The 18,899-nt window shown below is 37.2% G+C and overlaps 1 protein-coding gene across 1 annotated transcript in view; it reads left to right on the top strand.

Annotated features, from left to right (window-relative positions):
- Positions 1-539: 539 nt before the first annotated feature.
- Positions 540-18,899, top strand: part of LOC124721447 (pyruvate dehydrogenase E1 component subunit beta, mitochondrial) — an 85,164-nt gene continuing 66,804 nt past the window's right edge. Inside the window, exons 1-5 of the mRNA XM_047246428.1 lie at positions 540-698; positions 772-834; positions 5,586-5,792; positions 5,874-5,981; positions 18,672-18,779. Of these exons, the coding sequence (XP_047102384.1) occupies positions 678-698; positions 772-834; positions 5,586-5,792; positions 5,874-5,981; positions 18,672-18,779 (507 nt within the window). The 5' untranslated portion in view covers positions 540-677. The remainder of the gene's footprint in view (positions 699-771; positions 835-5,585; positions 5,793-5,873; positions 5,982-18,671; positions 18,780-18,899) is intronic.

Genomic DNA, 18,899 nt, shown 5'->3' with positions numbered 1-18,899 from the left:
ACCTGTTGTTGTGAATCGTAACGCCACTGTAAACCTCGTGTCGTATTACGTTAGGAGCTGTGAGCTTCGATGAATAATTATATGTTATTATCTCCATTCTCAAATAATTCCAGCCGTCTTCCCTTTCGCCGTGCAACTTGCTTAATAAATGAAAGGGGGAAAAGCTGCTATCGTTTAAAGTGCCGATGTCTTCACCTTTAAGATCTTTCTTAGCGCCTCTGACGCTTTTCTTTTCTTCTCTTTTCTTTTTTTTCGTTTTTGCAAAAACGCGTTGCGAACACTGACCACAGAAGAATTTCGTACACTTAGAATTAGCGTCCAAAACTGAAAATAAAATATTATTTGAGAGAGCTTAGCCACGTAGTTATTTGCTAGGCTGGCAGTCAGTATATTGATAATGCACAGTTTTCTGTGCGGATATTTCTTCAAGTAGTTTTATTGACATTTTAACTGTGCACATATGAGCACAGACAACTTGTAGCGTGTTTGCTGGTCGTATATCTTTGCTATAAGTTCTCATGTGGTAGGGGCGTGATCGTATTGAATTGCGTGGGCAGGCGGTGAAGTGAGGGGGAGGGAGTCGAGGATACATGCGCTACTGACTTTTTTAAGTAGTTGTGTCTTCCGCCCTTGGTTTAACCTGAAGGTGTAGGTTAGGTTGCAGACGTTGAGTAATAATGACAACCAAGATGTTGCTGGTAATTGTTATTTAAGATTTTTTTTCTATCAATGTGTATATCATAAAACTAAGTATAATATTTCTTATTGCAGCCAGCAGCAAGAATTGCAACGAGAAGGCTATTGTCAACGTCTGCAGCTGCAAGTGCTCAACAAGTAAGTTTCTGTGTTAAAGGTAACATTACATTTATTAGTTAAGGTCTTGCGTGTATCAAATTAATGAAATTTGTAGACCACAAATGTTTAAAGTTATGTTCAAGTTTTGTCACTCTAATAGTACTTCAGGTCACATAATGTAAATGCCGGGCCCCACGATTTTTTATTATAATTGTCGGAAGGCGCGGTAAGATCCATTGTTAATGACAAGCCTTCAGCTATCGCGTTATTACACTGTCTGTAAAGTGTTAACGAAGTTACACTTGGATGGAAGGTACCTGTGAACAGTAAAATGTTTGGTGTTTGATGTCGTCTTCAGTAGTCGCTCACGAAAGATGTGTTAAAACAATAAAGACTTTTTATCCCGGAGGCGAACAGGCGTTGAATACAGATGTTCTTGGTGTACAGCGAACGTGTGTTGGGAATGAGATTTTCCCCACAAAGTGTTGTGGTCTTGGCCTACAGTTGTAAATAGAAGAAATGTTAAGACTTGGGTAATTGTTGACGTATCAGTTTTTGCAACTATTACTAATTTGCAGATTTTTTTCAGTGTTCTCTACGGACTATTAGAAACGTAGTCTAGATTCAGTGATATGTGAACATTGGAGAATGATACTTGCCACCGTTGTTGGTCTTGGCAACACCTATATATGGAAAATACAGTGAACTCAGTTATGTACACCACAGGAAAAGTCTGACGAAAAGTAAGCAACTGCTACTGTCACAGGGATAGATCACGTTAAAATTGTAGTTGAACCAATTTCATTTGCGCAATACAACTATGAGCATTAGTTATTTGCATAGTGTCGTGTGCATATATTCATTCAATCATTAAGTATGGTACAATTACCCTGGAGTCAAGACATTAGAAAAATTTTGGTAAGTTATGTATTGGATACCCCTTGCTTTCTCAATATGACATGGACGTAAACATTAGGCTGTATTACCAATGACTTAGTTACTGCTACATTTATGTGGCTTACACATTTCTTTGCTTCACCAACTCGCAACCTTATTGTCACCTTTCAACCTAACTGAAACAGTGGGCTGCACTACAGCTCAGTCTGTCAACACAACCAAAATATCGGGAGGCTCCAATGCCACACTTTAACCAAAATTTTAGTGTTATGATAGGACTCTCAAAGTAATAATTAAACGTCTACCTTTAATTATTCAAAAACTATTAATCTTAACTACCCCCTGCCCTCTCTCAAACTAAATTCCGCACTGTCGAGATGTCACACACCACAGCAGCCTTACATCATGGGTCAAAGCTGACAGGTGGAATCGGACGCTTCCATTGACCCGTATACACAAGCTAAACATGACAAAAGACCTAGTAAGTTCTTACACCTGGAAAGTAAACATAAATTACAAACTCAAATTGTAGATACCAGGGATTGAAGCTGAAAAATAAATTGTCTGAAGTGATTTGAGAAATATTTCAAATGGACACCTATTGTCACATATTAGAAAATATTATTGCGTGGCTAGGGAATATTGAACTGAAATACAGTAATGTAATAAAAATAACATATATTGCAGGTGCAAAAGTACTGTTGTATAAACAGTAATAGCCATATGTATACTCTGCAAACCACTATGAAGTGCATGGCAGAGGGGTACATCCCATTGTGTCAGTTATTAGGCTTTTTTCCAGTCCATTCACCCAGAATGACTGAATGCCTGTGTGCTCACTGTACTTAATCTAATCTTGTCTTCACAATCCCTATTTTAGCGATAAGTAGGGGATTGAGATATAGAGGAAAGTTCCATATGAATTGTCGACTTTGACCAGTAACATAGAAAATGTGCGATGAATGCCATAAAGAATAAGGTGACCATAATGTGATGTTATTGGCAGTTTTATTTCAAACTGGCTAAGCTATAGATCAGTCTGTCATTACTACCAGATTTCCTTAGTATTAAGTTTGTTAACTTCGCCAGCTCACAACCACGTTGCGCTAAACTATAGATCAATATGTCATTACACTCAGTTTTTTTCATATATGTTGGCTTCGCCAACTGACAACAAAACTTTGAATATATGCATGAGGAGGTGACGTGGCAGCAGCCATTAATCCCTTAATGTTGGGCATCACAAACTTGAATCATACCAGTGTTGCTCTAATAAGTGTAAGGTTAACTGTTTTTGTGTGGCAGTATTGGTAGGTGCAGATTCTATGCGAAGCTACCAACACCTCTGACATGTGCTGTCATGTCCTGGGTGTTTCTGGTACCTCTTCCTTGAAGAAATTTTTTCAGGCATTAAGGGATTGACATTAAGCCAGTGGCCAAAGCCGAAGACTCGTATTGAACATTCCTTTTGACCCGGGGCTTGTAGTATATTTCTAGAGTCATCATTTAGAACTAGTTCATGGAATTTTGTAAGTAGGTTTTCTTGGAATAGTTTACGTCTATTTTCAAGAGTCTCAGAGTTCAGCTCTTTCAACATCTCTGTGTGGGTGAAACAACCTGTGACCATTTGTGCTGCCCCTCTTTGTATACATTCAGTATCACCTATTAGTCCTGTTTGGTACAGGTCCCACACACATGAGCAATATTCTTGAATGGATCACTTGAGTTCTTTGTAAGAAATCTTCTTTGTAGACTGATTGCATTTTCCTAGTATTTTACCAATAAAGTGAAGTCGTGCTCACAGTTGAGCCGATGTGATTGTTCCTTTTTATAACCCCACAAATTGTTACACCCAGTTATTTGTATGAACTGACATATTCCAGATGTTATTTGCTGATATTATAATTACAGGATACTATGTTTTTTCATTTTGTGAGATGCGCAGTTTTACATTTCTGAACACTTAAAGCAAGGTGCCAGTATTTGCACCACTTTGAAATCTTATCAAGATGTGATTGAACATTTATACATCTTTTTCAGACAGTGCTTCATTATAGATGGTTGCATCATCTGCAAAAAGTCTAGGGTTACTATTAATTTTGTTCTTAAGATCATTAATAAATGACTTGAACGGCGAGGTTCCAACAGACTACCCGGGTGCACTCCTGAAGTTACTTTTACATTTTGTGATGACTCTCCATCCAAGATAACATGTTGTGCCCTCCCTGCCAAGAAATTCTCAATCCAGTCACAGATTTAGCTTGATACGCCATATGACCACACATTTGATAATAAGTTGTTGATGGATAAATGTGAATACATAGTTCCATTTTGTGGTGATATATTAATAAGGGAAATTAACTATTGATAGAACTTTAGAGAATTGGTGTGTGTGTGTGTGTGTGTGTGTGTGTGTGTGTGTGTGTGTGGAGCTAATTTTCATTGTATTAAGATGACAAATCCTGTATTGTTGAAAGATTATGACTGGACTGGTAAATAAATTACTTTTAATACATTTTGATGTCATAGTTATGATACACCAGTGCAGTGTAACTTGCTGGTATCTACTGAAGTCATGGTAAGTGCTTTGCAAACCTAGTCAAAATTAATCAGGATATTAGTGCACAGTTTTTGAACCAGTAGAATACCTCAAAGTGAGGCAAATCTATAATAATTACTGTGCCCTTACTTCGTGTACAGTCGTTGAGGACAGCGATACCCTGCCACATTGTGATGCAGAATGTTGAAAAGTGATTTCCAGATATTTAAAGTTAGATTAAATTCAACAGGACATACTTTTAGCTGTGGCATGGAGTGATATTCTGGCTGTGCAGAACCTCATTTTCCAAAAACTGAGCTGTCAGTAAATAAACAGTGTTGTTCATGTATTGCTGTACAAATATTTAAAGGGGGAAGCGGAAATAATTTTCCAGTTGCATTACTGTAAATGTCAGAACAAAGTGTTCGAGGTCTTAAATCTGTATATTTGAGCTGTTGACAGATTACGTGGAAATCATACATACAACAGTGCCAATCATACATACAACAGTGCCATCCTGATCATACGTCACCTTGCCAGCACAATGTGCAGGTGTCGGTTTGTTTCATATTTATTGTTCTTACCTGGTCTGTATTCTGATTATCCACATTACCAAAACAGTGCACCCCATTTATGTGTATTGAAGTGAACATTAGTTAGGAGCCAATTTTAAAAACTGAACGAAAGAAGCTGGTGCATCACAGCCATCTTAGATTACACAAAAGTGCGAAAATATCATTTGTCTGCATTCTTTGTAAACTTGGGTGTGTTTGGTACAAAAGACTGTCCTATTTCCCTTGTTCATAGCACCTACATCAGACAGGTAGATCTTTCCTCCTTCAGCGCCCAACAACCCTTACAGTATAGTTGGTGTTTGATTCTTTCCTTCCTCAGAACACTGACGTGATAAAAGGTAAAGAAAAGGTAAGTAGAGTTTAGAAATTGGTACAGAGAAACAATTTAGATTTCTCCCTTGTGAGGTTAAGGAAGGTCATGAATGCATTGTTTCAATGTAGATTACAGAGTTACAAAAGATCATTAGAACGTTAGCCATTAAGTGAGTGTTCTTTTTCCCTAGACCATTGTTTACCAAAAATGCTGCTGCTTTATGAAAACTGAAAAAATAGGAGTATGTAACCTTAAGGAGGACCCCATTTAACTGCCCCAGGGAGTGCCTGTTTCATGATAGAGTTCTGCTTCCTGATTCATTGAACATGATGGAAACCAACCATATTATTTCCATCCCATTAAAAAATTCTTCACAGTGGTGCCTTATTGCTTAACTTTGGTTGCGGATTTAGTTGTTGCATTTTATTCATCCACTGACTCTTGCTAAATTAATTTACTTTCACAGATGACTGTTCGTGATGCACTGAATTCTGCACTTGATGAAGAGATGGCGAGAGATGAAAGAGTATTTATTCTTGGTGAAGAAGTTGCACTTTATGATGGAGCATACAAAGTGTCTAGAGGTCTTTGGAAAAAGTATGGTGACAAGAGAGTTATTGACACACCAATCACAGAAATGGGCTTTGCTGGACTTGCCGTGGGAGCAGCAATGGTGTGTTTCTGTGCATAGTCTTCGCGATAGAACTATTGGATAATTAGTTTAGAAAGCTGCTATATTTACTCCATGTTTCAGGCGGGTTTGCGGCCTATATGTGAATTCATGACATTTAATTTCTCCATGCAAGCAATTGACCAGGTTATAAACTCTGCTGCTAAGACATTTTATATGTCTGCTGGTTCGGTAAGTGTACGCTAACTATTATCTTATGCTTTTCAGTCACCAGTTCATTTTCTATTGTCTCAGACTGAAAAGTTTCCATTTGATGTAGCAGATGTTTGTGATTAGTAATTCAGTTTTTGAAACTTGCATGTGCACATTTATAACAATCGTAATTTTTCAGGATGTCTTTCATGAAGCATAATAAAGTTATCTACAATATTCTATCTAGGCTAATGGTAGGTGGTGCACCTATTAACCTCATAAAAAAGGGAAAAATGTCTGAATGTCTGGTGTAAATAATAGCATTAATAATGAAGATTCATTTGCGCTAATAGCTGAATTTTTGAGAGATTGTTGTGATGTTTACTATTCGTACATCTAGAAATAAAGAAATGATTTAATTTTTATTGGATTATCCAAGAGGCCAGAGTAGAATTTTTGGCATCTCAAAATGCCAGACTTAAAGCTTTAAGGTTCACATTAATCAGCATAAAGAAAGAAAATAAAATGCCTGTTGATCAGCAATAAAATTTCGTGTATTTATCTCAGGACCGTGAGTCAGGGTCAAATGAACATATAGATACCAGATGTTAGCTTTGTCCTGTAACAGAATGTGGCATGTGACATTGTATTAGTATAAACAGAAAGGCAGCAAAACAGTGACAATATTTATTTGGCATTAGTATTAGTTTTTGAAATATAGGCTGCGGTGACACAATTCTGTATCGTAGCCCAAGGTGTAGGTTAGATTGAAAGGTGACTGTTTAGTTGTGGGTTTGTGAAGCAGTCAAATGCTTCAGTTAATCTGTGAAACATGTGCCTAGTTATGAGGCTCAAACTGTAGAAACATCTACTGCGTTCAGCAGATTTGGTGCCTTCTGCATTTATAAATATACTTCACAGGCCACTTTGAAGAGCACAGTGGAGGGTATGTGATACCAGTATTAACCACTTTTTACTATTCCATTTTCACCTAGAACAAGTAGAAAAATGACTGTCTTTGGTATGCAACTTACTTTGTCATATATTTTCAGTGTTACTGTATGAGTAATACTATGAGGCAGCAAATCTGTTACAGTCTTCCTCGAATACCAGGTCTTTAAATTTATAAATAATGTTTTGCAAAATAGATGCTGCCTTTCTTCGGAAGATTTCCACTTAAGCTTATCAATAATCTACAAAACACTTTTGTATGAGCTATACTGACCTGTTGTGATCTTAGTCCTAAACTTCTGTGTGTTTCCTCATACAAAGAAATTTGTGGCTGGATGTGATCCGTATTGTATTAGAGAGATTGACAGACTTGCATATAGATATTTTGCAGAACTCCTGGAACCTCATTTCAGTGATGCAGTTTACATTGACTCAAAAGGGAACTAAACTAAATAATATTACTGCAAAGCTGGTAAAATTGATCTTTGTTGTTTTGTAGATACATTGCATTGAAATAAAATAGTTATCGATGTGCAACTGCTGAGGTACCTGTGATACAACAGTTCTATTATGCACGGATGGGCATGCAGCTGGTATTAGGATGGACGCTCTAACTTGGGGGGGGTTTATCCATCTCATTTCCAATTGGCAAGCTTACAGTTCCAAAGCATTGAATAACCATATTCACTCAGTCTGCAGGATCATCTTGGCAGTATTAGTATTTTTTGGGTATAAAGTAAATGTAAAACAAAGAAACCGGATACAACAAATAAGTTACAATGTGTTTGTAATTGCTGAAAGAGAAGTAGCAACATTTTGGCTGCTATGAGCCATACATAGCTTCACCATTATTGCTCCACTAGCTGTGTCTCAGCTAACTATTCCTATCCTTTCTTTTTATTCCAAACTTGGGCATACACTGAGATGGTTAGAAGTAATTATTTACATTCATAATAATGTGGGTGGTAGTTGTATATGTGCTCATGTAGCTTAAAACTAGTTTGAGAGACAGATAGATGAGACAGATCCATATCACAATAGGTCACATTAATGACCATTGGTCTGGTACACTGGCCAGCTGAGTGTAGTTTTTATGTGGGTTTTTACTCTTGTCTAGGCAAATGCTGGACTGGTTCCTAGTATATGCCTCAGAAATACGATACAATTAAAATATAAAACACAGAATCAAGTTCTCACAATTCACAGCGAAGTGATGCACTAGACTTCAATCACTTAGACGAACTTATCACTGTGGCGACAAGCAGGGCTACTGTTTACAAAGTTCAGATAAAAATAAATTTGCTGAATCACAAAAAAGTCCCCCCCCCACCCCCCCCCCCCCCCGAAGTGGCCACACAGTGTGAAGAGTGTCCACGAGTAGTTCTTCAGTCAATACAGGTGTGCAGCTGAGCTATAATGTGTGAATCTCTCACCTTCTACAATGATTGAGTGGCATATTGAGACTGAAACTGTCTATCGCAGACAAGTAGCTTACATTTTGTAATTTGACTCTATACTTTTATGAATAAAGGATTTAAGTATGCCAGCATACTCAAATATGAAAAAAATCCAGACTGTAACTCTTCTTCTAAATAAGAACGTCATCCAACCAGTCTCTAAAGAAAACAACTTGGCAACTATTCAGCAACAGTTGAACTGCACACAACCTTGAGACTAGTAATTCTGTTTTCAGTAGACTATGTAGATCGGTGTTGAATAGACCTCAGCAGTTCACCTTAAATATCTGGTGGTGACAATTATTACTAACAAATGAGGACACCATTATACCACAGGTGCTGAGTGAGATGGTGAAGTGGTTAAGGTATTGAATTTGTTCTCAAGGCGAGTTGGATTCCATACGCATTTCTAGCTATCCCAATTTCTGTTTTCTCCAATTTCCTGTATTGGTTAAGGTAAATTTTAGCCTAGTTTCTTAAACAGGCCACTGCGACTTTCTTCTTCCATCCTCCTCCAACTGAAATGTTGCTCTGTCATTGAGGAAAGACTAATTTTGGTTTCCTCTCTGCAGGCTTGATACTTTCTTCATCGGAAACCTAGTTTGGAATCGGTTTCAGATATTACACAAAGGAAAAAAGAGGTTAAAGCTGAAATGTGGGTGCCTCCCCACTTAAAACTTGGTTGTGAGCACGTACTCTCAAAACGAATGCTCCTGTCAAAATAAGTTTTTCATATACATTCTTCATTGTCACCATTGAGCAAGGTGTTCTGTCAGATATAGTGACATTAACACCATTTTCCTCTCACTAATTGGAGTACAGTCTGTAATGTTCCTGGGCCTCATCTATGAGGTGAACAGTGCCCTGGCTACAGCACCAGAAGGATGTAGAAATAAGCTCTGAAGTTTCTCAGCATTCTTAAATTTATGAGATAGGTAGATCGCCTGTGTTTTCATCCCTGGCTATATTTTCTACACGCTAGAGATGGGCACAATTTTTGTTCATGGCGATCTTAGATGCAGTGCACTTTTTATGTATTTGGCTTGCTTGTAGAGCATACACAGAGGCTCTAAACGTGAGTCTAACCTGATGAACTTTCAGTGAGTTTTGAAACTGTAGCTGCTGCTTATAGTGTGGCATGCATAGAAATTACAATCAGTCCCACAGTGAACATGGACATAAATGTAGTTGCCTATAAGCCTGAAAAGTGCTCATATCAAAATATCCTAAAAGTGTCCAGTTCATCTGGGATTTGTATGAAGAGTTAAGAGGGAGACAAGTATGAAATAGTTTTTGGGGTTGGATTGAATTGGTGTGACTTTCAAAGGCTTAGAATATCTTAAGAATTGATTGATCAAATACAGCAGAATTAGAGCCTCCATATTATGTGTTCCAGAACATTATTTCAAATGTGCACAGTATTTTTCAGTTTATATATACTGATATTGTCAAGGAGAATAAGTTGCTATATTTTTAGTTTGTTTTTCTGGGACACATCTTCAGGATTTTTCTTCATAATAATTACAATTTTTTATTATGAGCTTCATGCAAGCCTGGAGTTTTCTGTGTAAACGAGACATAAGCAGAATGTGAAAGTCATTTGTCAAGGTTTCTATACTTCCATAAAATACCATACATATGCTAATCGTAAAAACTGTTCTTGACACTCGGAGAACCTGTATAGAACTGCAAAGACAAGGGATGGTGTAAGTATGAACGTGTAAGGCACCTAAAAATATTGAAATTTGGGAGGAAATAAGATTATGCTTGTTTTTGACCAGGGGAGTATGTAGTGGAAAGAGTGTGCTGTTGTTGAAGTAAAAACTATGCATCAGGGGGGTATAGCTCTGAGATGGAGTAGTAACTGTATAGAACCAATTGTGCTAACAGTCACTTATGTTGTATAGTTTTACTAATATCTCTGTTTTTAGGTTAGGAGAACAATGTGTTGCTTTGAACTGGGAGTGCAGAGATTTATATGCCTTGTGGATTTCCAAGTCTGCTTTTCGATTTGTGGGTCACTTATTTCCATTATTAAAAAATAATTTTCATGAAACAGTGAAATTTTAAAGTCTTACAGATTTATTTTTATATAAGAAATTCTGATTATTAGCAAAATTCAAATTTAGGTTTTAAATAACTGTAAAATATTATCAACATGAATCAACAGAACTATAGTATTGTGCAACATTAGCCAAATTTTAGCTTATACATTGGGTTTCTTGAGCATTCCAGTGCAACCACCTGTAAAAATAGTAGAAATAATAGGATTTTTTGCACAGAGTTCAGAAATACGGATCTTGTTTTTTAGGAAAAGTATATTTCACATTTTGGAAAAGGATATATATAAAATTTGGAAAGCTTGAACCTAAGTGTGTTAAGCAGAGCATAACTCACTTAAAATTCTCTTACCAGTCCAACTTGCCAACTGTTTTTTCCTGAGTGATGAAGATCGATGTGAGATTTAGTCCAGATTAGTGACCCACAATACCCATGTTCAGTATATCAAATTTTCAGAAAATTAATTTTATCTGTTGACAGATTGTTGCTCATGGCCTATCTTGCAATATAGGACTGAAGTATTTCAGAAAATCCTCATTGTGTAAAATATTCTTGATGTCCTTGCTGTGTTTCATATGAATAACATAGTATAAGCCATTTACATCATACCGTTATCGTAATGGGAAAACTTCATGTTGTAACTGCTCCTCTAAGCTGATATAACATGTAGTGAGTTGAAATATCATTTTGATGTCACACAGATTCAGAGGAATGAATATATTTGTAATCAAAGATTAAGTTATGCAAACATCTGTGCATATTTCTCTTTAACCTCCAGGAATAGTGTACTAATTTGTGGTAACTACTAAGGTCCTGGTTAAATTTGTTTCTGAAATTTATCATTTTTTCTTGACAGTGAGCAGATGTATAGGAGATAAACATCACAATTTTATTTGTATGTGCAAGGCTGTGCTCTCTCCCAGATTGCTACATTGTTCTGAATTTTTGTATTAGTATTTAAAAGTCAAGCATAATTAAGGAAATGAATAAACAGAAAGAGAGAATGTCACCAATCACCAGAAACTGCTGTCAAGATTTCTCAGCAAACAAAAATGGTTGACTTTTGCATAGTGTACCATATGTAGTCTGTTGATGAAATTTACAGTAGAATGTCCCAAATTCAACATTTGGACATTGTTTTAAAGGGTAGAATCCCCAGGTACCACAAAACAGCTCCAGACACAAGAGCACCATCTCAGCAGTGTGGAGTATCTCATGATATGTAAGCTCCAGCAACAGCTCAAAGACTTGAGAAATGTTGGTCATCAGATAAAAGTAACCACTCACATCCAGTATTGTATTGATGCACTCCAATGCATATACAATTTTTCATAGGAGCATTTGATCGAATACTTCTCTATACTCATTGTTATATCGCTGAGATGGGTCTCTCTCTCTCTCTCTCTCTCTCTCTCTCTCTCTCTCTCTCTCTCTCTCTCTCTGTGTGTGTGTGTGTGTGTGTGTGTGTGTGTGTGTGTGTGTGTGTGTGTGTGTGTGTGTGTCAGACCACACACAAGCACTGGGACATCTGCAGTTACCAAACACTTTCAGTTCACTGTTGTTCATAATCCTCCATATAGACTCAACTTTGCCCAATCCCATTTTCATCTATTTCCAAAACTTAAGGAACAGCTTCGAGTACTTCACTTTTCTGGTGATGAAACTGTGCAAGTGGACATGCAGTTGTGGCTTTATTGACAAAGTCAAAAATTCTACAATGACAGTATCAACAAACTGGTCTCTCGGTGGGAGAAGTGGGTTTGTTGCCAGAGTGTATACATTGAGAAATAAATGTGTAGGCATGAAGAGTAAAGAAGTAGAATGTAAATAAAGTCTTAACCCTGCAGTAGTTGCACCATGTTTTTTTATTGTTAGTAGTCACTGCAGGCGGTCAACATGGAGAAAAATCAATGAAGTAATTGTGAATATGTAATTTGTTATGTTTAAATTGTAGTGGGAGCTTGGGTTTGGTCTGAAACCAGCTGATAAAACAACAGGTATGGAAAATCTCTTTAGGCCATTAGCAGTATGAATTAGTAAAGAATTGATACCTTCAACATTCAGTAGGAATAAAATGTGACCATAGGCCATCTGCGAGTGTTTCGTGAAATTGTAGACAGCACAAAACTTGTCACGCATCTGCACCTTTCATCTTGTTGTACATAACTATCATTTCTGATTTGCCTGTCTTATTATCTACACTGTCAGGTTACCTTCCATTCGGAAAGCGGTTGCTCTCAGTGACTGTTATATTGACTTGTAAATTATAGGTTGCAGCAATCAGTCATCCTTTTAAAATTTTATTATGCACATCTAGTTTTCAGCCAGAAGCTAGCCATTTTCAGTGCTAAGAATACAGAAGTACATAGTCGGATGACGTCATAAAAAGTTACAAGTAATGGCTTAACTCATATGGATTGTATATTACATACCATTATTATTTTGCTCAAAGCATGTAAGTCCCTGTTGATCGGGCTTCACCCACAGTTCATTGAATACTACTGTTTGCAGAAGGCAGGCTGTATGGAGAACACAACTTAGGGTGTATTTTGCAACACTCTGTAAACATAAAAAACATATTTCATGCTTCTGGAGTTCATAAAATTGATTGCCAAGACTGTAGGGCCTGTTACGTTGGCCAAACAGGAAGGAGGCTGGAAATCAGGTTTGGGGAACACGTCGCGTTGAGGAGAGAGGATACCACGGAGAAATAGAGTATGGCTGCACATTTACTTACAACAAAACATAAGGTGCTGACTTTGACATACAGTGTGAGGTTGCTGTACAAGTGCAAGAAGGGCAGGTTCCTCGACCTCCTAGAAGATGTTCAGATCTGCCATCACAAAAATACTGTGACGGCAACCTGGTTAATGATCAGGTTGTTATGAAAATGCACAGTTCTGGGAATTGTTCGAAGATTTGTTGCTGGGAAACAGTTTATGGTTTGACTCAGGGGGAATGAGGTAACACCTGCTGTCTTGCCAATATGTAGCAGCCATTTGCATAATACTGTAAGAGTACGATGATTATAATTCTGAACCAACAGAACTTCTTCCATGATACGTTAGCTCAGATGCATATACAGTATTATTAACAGCAATTCAGTATATATTGGTTGTTTTGCATTTACAAGGAAAATATGTTTTAAGGGATGATGTGGTTAAATAGCCAAATTGCACCAACCATGAAGCTGACTGACATTTGGTGCCATCTATGAAATATTTAGTAAATATGATGAACAATATATGTATTATGTTTTAATAAAGGGAGGTATAATATAAAGATAAAAATATTTAAGCCATATCAACTAATAGCTGTATACAGCACATGTCTTCTTGTGTCTTATAAATTTTTAAAAAATTTTACCCATTGATGTAATTTAGATGTTTTAATAATAATAACGGACTTACAAGGCGTGAATATGGAAATTTTATTACTTACCAGCAAATATGAAATAAGTTGGACTACGATATAAGGAATTTCACTTATGTTTCATTTTATGTAATTCTCATGCAAGTTTGAAGTGGTTTACTTCCCTTGAATTTTATATACGTAGTTCATGTAGATGGCGCCCTGTAACCAACCGATGTGTTCTCTATACAGCCTGCCTTCTGCAAACAGTTGTATTCAATGAACTGTGGGTGAAGCGCGATCAACAGGGACTTACATGCTTCGAGCGAAAATAATAGTGGTATGTAATATACAAACCATATGAGTTAAGCCATTACTTGTAACTTTTTATGACATCATCTGACTATGTACTTCTTGTATTCTTAGCATTGAGAATGGCTAGCTTCTGGCCGAAGTCTAGATGTGCATAATAAAATTTTAAAAGAACGACTGATTGCTGCAATCTATAATTTACTGATCTACACTGTCGTTATGATGGAGACTGGATACAAGTAAAACATTTTTGCCTCTGTACAAGAGTACAAGATTTCCTGAAGGCCAATGTATTTTAACCCTCTGGATGCATATGTGGCTCCATGAACTGAAATGGAAATTCCATTCTGCAAACATATATAACTAGAACGATGAACAAACCTATAACTAACAAAAGATGCAACTAATAGAAAGTAACACTCCAATCATAAGAAATCATTTGAGAATAAAGTATAAAATGGCTTCTGTTTCACTATTTCTCCTAAAGAAAACAAAACAAATTACACCCATTGCTGCTACTCATGTGGGACTGTCAGTCTGTAGCTGTTCACCATTCCACAACCCCTGCTGTAGTCCAGATGAAACAAAGGAGCACCACTGATTGCAGGAAGGTACTCAGATCATTTGATTCATGGCTCCGAAGTGTTTATAGAACAGAAAAATACATTCGCATGGTCTGTCAGTCTATGTGCGACTTCTGCAGGTTTAGAAAGCTTTCAGAGTTTTCACATAAAAAAATTGAAGGCATTACTTTTTGACACTGCCTCATATGCATTTATTTTCTGATAATGTTTGACTTCTGGGCACTACTGTTTATGTAATGTGATAAGAGTTGTCTGTGCAATGAATGCACATGGTGCACACAGACAGTGCAGTATAGCTCCTGCAGCATTTACAAGGAATATTATAAAGTCCAGACTTTCTGCGACATTTTTTTATTCTTCTTGAACGGTTAGCTAAGATGTACACTCTCAAGTGCACATGAAATTGAATCTGTTTTGTTAATTTAAGTGTGGAGAAGGGAAGTGAGTATAGTCTCTGGTGTTAGTGTAATTCTACAATTTTTTTTATCTGTTTCAACTTAAGACAACGTTTACCATAGACACTGAACTAGGGTATTGTCATATGATAATAGTGGAGGGCTGGATATTGATAATTTTTAGGTTAATTTAATTTTGAATTATTAGAGATTGACAAAATAGGTGAAGCTCTCAACTATGACCAGCATGTGATGACCACTTTTTGCTTGGCGTGCTGGAAGGTGTCTTCAGCATCCTGTTTGCAAAGGATCAGACACAGAAAAATCTCTTTCACCATAACTGACTCCTACATTCTTGGTGATAGCTTATTATAGACACTGATGACCAGTACAACAATTAAAGATAATCCTGTAATAGCAATTTAATTTTCCCTTGAATGCACTCCCATTGAATGTTCAGCATATTTAATGAAGTATTTCCTTCAATCAATACAGTTACTGCCTATACATAGAGAGAACAATGCAAGTTGTCTTAAACTTGATAATCACTATACTTGAGAGTACTATTTAAGAACAGGTCTGAAAACTACTAATGCAACAGGCACATCATAACTCAACAATGAATCTAATAAACTAGTCGTTCAATTTAAAGCTGAAATAATTACTTTACCAACCAAATTTTGAAAAGAATAACTTAACTGCCAGTGATGATTATATAACCTTAAAAATAACCGAACCTGTCTTGGCAAACTGGTAGTGAAATTTAGAGGAAAGCCCCAGAGAAGCCAGTAAATTAAGCTGCTGTACTAAAATACTATTCCAATACGGGTGCTAGGTCTGTTTAAAATATAATAAAACGTCAAGATGATAATGACAACTTAAGAAGCTGATGACCTTAAAACTGGACGGCACAGAATTACTCAGTTTACACTACACACCGTCAGTGGAATGCGGCGACACAACAGACCCACAGGCTGGTTTGGGTAACAGTTTGGCCTTGCTGCCTGGATTAAATACATTGTGCAGCAATAAGTTTTCATGTGTATGGCAAAACTTACTCAAATAATCAGTTGCAGAAAATGGTGAGATAAAGGAAGTCAAACACGTAAAGCCATTATAGCTTTTAGGTGTTCACAAATGCAGTAACACTTGGCTCCAATGCTAAACAACATGATCTAAGTGATAATTGGCAATCTGCCCCAAGCAAAACCAGTCTGACACCAACTCCCCTGTTGTTAGAGCCAGTCATTACTGTAATGCACAGCAGCAACATAAGGCAAAGTTATCCTTCATGGTGGTGTACCACCTGGTGCTTATCTTTGTGTAAATGGATGTGCAAGGTGATGGAGTTATAACTCGGTAAATTAAAACATCACCAACAACTTCACAGACAACAGTGTAATTATCTGCAAACGCACCAGCAAACACTCGGAACCAACAGCACCATTGAACAACGGATTACACTGCTCTGCACCTCCACTGTACTATGAACTATGGAATCAAACCAAATACCAGGACTATAGCAATTGCCACCATAGAGTCCTTTGTCAATGCTGTTGTTATAATCACTGACAGCATGCCACTGAGAGCCTCCCATAAAGCACTCCATGCCTCATGACCAGCCTTGACATCAGCAGCGCCACTCTGTAGCAGCACGCAGATCACTGCTGATGAATGGTCAGGAAGACAGGCTGAGGAACTATTCAATTGCTGGCTTGGAGTGAATTTGAAAGTGCCAGAGAGAAAACAAACCGGCACCAGGGTTCAGGATGGTCCTTCTCAAAAATTGCTTCCACTCTGTGTATCAGAGCATTTAGAATGACATTTTTTTGGAGTCAGGTGATAGATCTGCATGATGAAGTTAAAGTATGAATGTGTAACTTGCAACATACAAAATGACCCAGACATGCATCTGATTTGCATTCAACCAAAACATTTGCAAATGTAATTTTTCTCTACTATCAACAAACGTAATCTTGTACATATTTTCAATGAACTGCCAAAGAGACAAACTGATGGATAAATTTTTGATGCTTCCATAATGGAGTCACGTTGTATCTTGATTGATTATAAACTTACTGCTTTTTATAACCAGCAGTCATCCTGTCAATTGCTACTGACAATGGTTGTGATTGTTGAATGCTCGAGATAATTACTCAAATTTTACATGACAAGAATGCTGAGAAAATCTCCCAAACTTAGCGTGATTTTAGCTGCCAATATCTGCACCTCATTCCCAAACTGATGAAAGGTTGTTTACAGGCCGCATAAATCTGCTGAGTAGATTCCGGATTTTGGCAACCTGCTGTCCCAGTCTACATCTGTACCCTGCAATCAAGCGTGAAGTGCATGGCAGAAGGTACTTCCATTGTACCACATATCTCACACAAATGTGATTTTTTGATCAGTGATATTTGAAAATGAAATGGAATGATATGAAGGTTGAGGGGGAAAAGGTGATATGTTGCTGAAGAGGCTCAGTGCATAGATGTGAAGCGTAAAGAAGTGAACTATTTTCAGTTGAAATTCACTTGAGAGAGACAAAATGTTAATGAGCCCTAGTTTGATTCACATGTGGAGTGTGACACTAACACTGCTTTAGTCTGGTTGGAGTGCAGGCAGCAAGTACATATAAGAACACGGCTCTGAGGATGATAAGCAGGTTGGTTATTAAAATATTGTGCATAAAATGGAATAGACAACTCAGCTGTACCCTGAAAGGAATATCATCAATTAATGATTGAAATGTGGGAACAAGAAGATCAGAAGATTCTGAAAAATTGTTGCATTTCCAGTTGGAGATTTAATTCTTCTGTGACATTATAATAAATATTGTATTTATGTCCTGTAGAAGATGATGATTTAATAGATGCTAGTAACATATGTGTTCTCTACTGATACTGCAAAAATTGGCAAATATTTAACAGTCGTTAACTTGTAGGGGTCAATAATAATTAGATGCAGCTATTAAGATATCATTCAAAGATTGTGGCAGGAGGCTGAGAGAGGGAACAGTAAGAGTGAGTGAGTGACATTTTTAGAGAAAATATTTGGCTATGGTGTAGAATTATTTGGTAAAAAAGTTAGGACATACTGCTTCTAAACTACTTTATAAGATATAGGGCATTCACTGCCATAATACAGTTAGTAATAGTAGCAGCAGCAGTTGTGTGTTGCAGAAAATAAAACAAGTGTTAATTGCAGACTAAATAAATATCAAGGTATCTTCATATATTCAGTGTTCAAGGATGAATGGTCTCAGCAGTATGAGCATGTCATCTTCAATACTGTGAAACAAATCTCTTCTACAGCAAGCTCTTTGCTTTCCATGTTTTGAGACGTGGTAGTACGGACCAAAAGACGAAACAAGTCCAGTAAATGTGGGCTCTAAACGGCATACCTGCGTGCATGTTAGAGCTCATGTTTGCTAGGCGTTTTTGCTTTGAATGACCTTTCCTGTCACATCACAAAATATTGACCATTTCTACTGGGACACACTGAATAATTGCATTTTTAACTGTAGTTAGATAAACAATGTTACTTTTGGCTGTACAAATTGGTACATTATTGATGTGACCTGTGTTTGGGTGTATTTATGTGGAAACAATTTATGTGCAGGTGAACGTACCAATAGTTTTCCGAGGACCTAATGGTGCTGCAGCTGGAGTAGCAGCTCAACATTCCCAATGTTTTGGTGCGTGGTACAGCCACTGTCCAGGACTGAAGGTATTTCTCAAAATCATAATTTACACTGATTTTCTGAAGTAATGTAATGAATAAACAAGATAGGAAAGAAGTGATACTACACCGTGTGGTTGAGTTCGGTAGTTTATTGTCTAGTGGGTG

Source organism: Schistocerca piceifrons, chromosome X, assembly GCF_021461385.2.
Source record: "Schistocerca piceifrons isolate TAMUIC-IGC-003096 chromosome X, iqSchPice1.1, whole genome shotgun sequence".
NCBI lineage: Eukaryota > Metazoa > Arthropoda > Insecta > Orthoptera > Acrididae > Schistocerca > Schistocerca piceifrons.
This window is presented reverse-complemented; position numbering and strand designations above follow the sequence as displayed.